At 36.0% G+C, this 4,616-nt stretch overlaps 1 protein-coding gene across 1 annotated transcript; it reads right to left on the bottom strand.

Annotated features, from left to right (window-relative positions):
- Positions 1 to 832: 832 nt before the first annotated feature.
- On the bottom strand, positions 833 to 1,822 carry LOC105820374 (olfactory receptor 10AG1-like). The gene has a single exon (XM_012656848.1). It carries the CDS (start codon positions 1,820 to 1,822, stop codon positions 833 to 835), a length of 990 nt encoding a protein of 329 aa, XP_012512302.1.
- Positions 1,823 to 4,616: the final 2,794 nt, after the last annotated feature.

The raw sequence follows: 4,616 nt of genomic DNA, 5'->3' as shown, positions 1-4,616 counted from the left end.
ATATGTTAACACATTAAAAACTCTTCAAATAGCATATTGTAAGTCTGTTTAAATTTGACTTTATCATTATACAGTTTGGATATGAGCTATGGCCTCTTTCTATGTGCTTCCTCATTGCCCAGGAGTTTGGCCTTGGCTTTTTGACATAGTGGTGGAAAGGTTTCCATTGTTAGACAAGACAGTCCTAATGCCCAAGGACTATTCATGCTTGTTAATGTCCTACTGACCAAAGCTAATCACATGGATAAACCAAGGCTCAATAAGGGATAGAACAACAAAAAATTTGAGAACACAAGAAACAATGATTGAGGTTATTACCACAGAGGTGTAGCATGGTCTTTTTAATTACCGCATAATTGTCTAATGAACATATATACCATATTTATTAAAATAATTTTCAGTATGAACATTCATTTATGCCTTTTTCTTAGACCTATAGTGCTACAATAAACATAATTCACAATTATTATTTGTATTAGTCATCTTCACACATATTCTTATGCATTTAGGTTTTTATTTCTACTAGATAATTATCTAGCAATGGCTATGTAGCATCGAAGAATGCTTGTTTCTTCAGAAAGACTTCAAAAAAGGAATGGAAAATGGCATGATTTCAGTGATGAGATACTCTATTTATCAAATCATCTTTTGTAATTACACATCTGAATTTACAGTCTATAATGAAAAAGAAGATTGATCTTTAAAATACAACATTGCTAAATAAACTAACACAGTTGTCATAACTCTAAGGACATGAAGGTCCATTAAAATAAAATGAAATTAAACAAATCTTCATAAAAATTAAATACGTAAAACAATAAATTCTGTTACTTCAATTGCCACACAACGCTAACAGTTTGGGAAGAACTTTCCTCAGAGCCTCTGCAACATCTTTGTTCCGCAGACTGTATATTAGAGGGTTAAACATTGGGGTCAAAATGGTGTAGAAAAGAGAGAGCAGTTTGTCTGTTCCCTCATATCGATTGGATTTAGGTTTCAAATAGGTGATAGTGGCTGATCCATAGAATAAAATTACAACTATGAGGTGGGATGAACAAGTGGAAAAGGCTTTGGTCCGTCCTGTGTTTGATGGCAACTTCAGGATGGTTGAGATAATTCTGCTATAGGACCCAAGAATCAACACAAAGGGAACAGTGACAAATAGTATACCAAATATATACACCAACATCTCATTCACAAAGGTGTCTCCACAGGCCAGCTTGAGCACTGGGGGAATGTCACAGAAGAAGTGGTTGACTTGGTTAGATCCACAAAAAGGCAGAGAGAAAATCTGGTACGTCTGCCCTATGTCCACTGGAATTCCACTGATCCAGCAACCAGCTACTAACTGGATACAGGCTTTGTGGTTCATGATTAAAGGATAATGCAGAGGGTTACAAATGGCCACATAGCGGTCATATGCCATTACGGCCAGAAGGAAACACTCTATGGCTCCCAGCGTCAGGAAAAAAAACATCTGTGTAGCACAGGCAAAAAAAGAAATAGTTCCTTTGAGGGTCCAAAGATCCATGAGCATTCTAGGAAGAGTGACAGTCACATAACAGATTTCTAGGAAAGAAAAATTGCCGAGAAAAAAATACATGCAGGTCTGAAGAGTAGGATCGACTCTTATTATTAGAATTATGATGCCATTCCCCAGTAGAATAATCACATAGATGAGTAAGAATAGACCAAAAAGAAACCGGTGAAATTTGGGAATATCAGAAAAACCCAGGAGAATAAATTCTATTATTGTAGTGAGATTTGTTTCTGTAATTTTCAATTTGCTTTCTGTCTGTGGATTTAGATTTCTTGGCTGCATTTTTGTCTTCAATAATTGGATTGAGACATAGGTTTAGATCTTTAAAATTTCTCAGTTTCTTTCTGACATTTGTATTCTGCGATTCAGGGAGATTTGATGTGAAACAAGAAGCAATGAACTCATCTGCAGAAAAAAAGAAATCAATTCACGTGGGGAGATGGCCACACTCCCAGCAAAAAAATCGGGTCCCTTTGGTAGGGTTGTTGCAAAGGATAAGAAAATAATAGAAAACGGAAAATAATGGAAATAAAAGAATACACAGAGACGAAGGTATAGTTTTATAGATTTATAAAGATTATAGGCAAAGCAGGTGCTCGGGGGGCCTGGATTTCTCTGTCAATCTCAGAGGCCAAGAGTGAAGTTTTACATGGTCATTTATAGGTACAGTGATCAGTTGCCAGAGGTAACACATTTACATAACAACAGGTAGTTCTTCTTAGGTTAACAGTTTTTCAAAAGGCTTCTTCAGATCCCTTAACTAACTCTTTCTACGTGAACAAATGGTTACAAAATGTTTCAAAGACTAACTTCTAAGTTCTAAGGTAAATTTATCACTTAACAGAGGGGTTAAACAGAGATATAGTGGCTCCATATTTTTTTTATCAGGTTATTGTGGATGGAGACAGGTAGTCTGGAGTTTAAGCAGGAACTGTCCCTTGGGCTAATTGCTTTTAGCCACAGGTGACTGTTTGCTGGGTGGGCATTCTTTGATCAGCTCTCATCCTATAGTTCTTAGCAGACCTGCTTTGCTTTTCAAAGCAAGTCCAAACAGGTTTGAGAAAGGCAGCGCCATTGTGGGAAATGGCCAGCTACTGATCTTTCAGAGATGCCCTCCTGAGGTGAAGCAGCTTTCGATATGCAAACCAACACGTTCACATATTCCTTCAGGGCAAAGCTCTGCAAAACTCCTGAGACGTTTTCTGTCTCCAATATATTTATATTAATTCATGGAGCAACAAATTCAATCTTTAAATGCTTGAACAATTGATTTATAATGTTAGATTTTCATTTAATTGTACCAGTAAGATCCATATAGCTACACATTTTTATTGAACTTATAATATCAGAAGGGATACTACAGATGAGCTTTTTCTTTCAATCTAATTATTTTTTTAACCCAAGGATTTGTGCAAACAACCTCTCTTTTTAGAAAGACTCCATTCTTTCCAAATATTGTTCTTTCTTTAAGTCTTACATATTTCCTTGAGATCTTGCTTATTTCATTTTTATTACTCTTTGTACAAAGAATTTGAATCCCTCACACCATTATCCTCAAATAGAACTTGGTTTTCCCATTCATTTGTCGTTAATGGAATAAGGTTTTGCATTTTTATTTTCTATTCTCATGTGATCATCATATTTATTTAAGTGAATGTGTAAGCAATTGAGGCCAGCCACTTGTTTTTACAAATTGTCATATCATCTCCTATATGGTAATAATTGCATTTAATAATTATTAATTTATAACTTCAAAATACATAATTTAGTTCAACATATTTTTATTTTCTATTGCCAATTATATTCATATTCATCTCTTTGCTAGGGTTAGAATCCAAGCTTCCTCATTTAAAAACTCCCTAAACCACACCTAAGCCTCTTTTCCTACATTTCTTCCATGATAAAAGCAGAACCTTAATTAAAACCAACTTTTTATTTTTCTGACCATGAGCTGAGGCACCTGAGAAAAATACACTCAAGAAAAACACATGTATCTTCAGTCTCATTTAAAATAGTGAACACAGGCTGGGTGCAGTGGCTCAGGCTTGTAATCCTAGCACTCTGGGAAGCCGAAGCGGGAGGATTGCTTGAGCTCAGGAGTTCCAGACCAGCCTGAGAAAGAGGGAAACCCCATCTCTACTAAAAAATAGAAAAATTAGCCAGGCATAGTGGCACAAACCTGTAGTCCCAGCTACTCAGGAGGCTGAGGCATGAGGATCACTTGAGCCCAGGAGTTGGAGGCTGCAGTGAGCTATGATGATGCCACTACACTCTATCAGGGGTGACAGAGTGAGAAATTGTGAAAACAAAGAGAAAACAAGCCATTAATTTTGCTTAAAAATACTATCAAACTTCTTTAGTATGCGTGCTCTTTTTGTTCTACCACATTAGATTAACATTACCTCTTCTCAAAGAACTACCTTCACCATTCCACACCATCACCCCTATTAACTGATTACATCATCTTACTTTTAATTAAAGAGTCATAAAAAGTCCACACAAATTTCAATATCTTCTCATTAACTAATTTTCTGTCTACATTTACTTAAATAAGCTTTATTTTGTTTGTCTTCTTTGTTCATGCAGATGAAGTGTACCATTGAAGCTTCTTCCAAAGGAATCTAACCTAGTCATTCTACAACAATCCATCCCTTCCCAGCAAAACATTCAGCGTGATTTACCCCTTCCTCTCACAACTACATGAATTCTATCAGCCTGTCCTTCTGATGTACTCGCAAAAATGCTTTGTGGAGGGAACAGGGAGCCAGGTTAAAAAAAGTGTTGCTTTATAGCATTTACCTATTTCTAATACCAAATTTCAGGTTCTCCAGATCTTGCATAAACTCAACTGGCTGAAGCACACCACTCAACCTTGAAAATACGTTTATTCTTCTTATTAACACTCCTAACCCCTTGGTTAAATTTACCCTTTTATTTCCAGGATTATTCTATTAGCCTTGTGCATGTACAATTCATTCTGCACACAGACACACCCCCAGAACACTAAGTTGAACTTTTAAAAGATATAAATCTTATCATTTTAATTCTCCCAAGTTTAATTTAGTGACTATGTTAG

Source organism: Propithecus coquereli, unplaced genomic scaffold (assembly GCF_000956105.1).
Source record: "Propithecus coquereli isolate 6110/MARCELLA unplaced genomic scaffold, Pcoq_1.0 Scaffold522, whole genome shotgun sequence".
NCBI classification, from domain to species: domain Eukaryota; kingdom Metazoa; phylum Chordata; class Mammalia; order Primates; family Indriidae; genus Propithecus; species Propithecus coquereli.
Note: the sequence above shows the minus strand (reverse complement) of the source record. Positions and strands in the feature narration are given on the sequence as shown.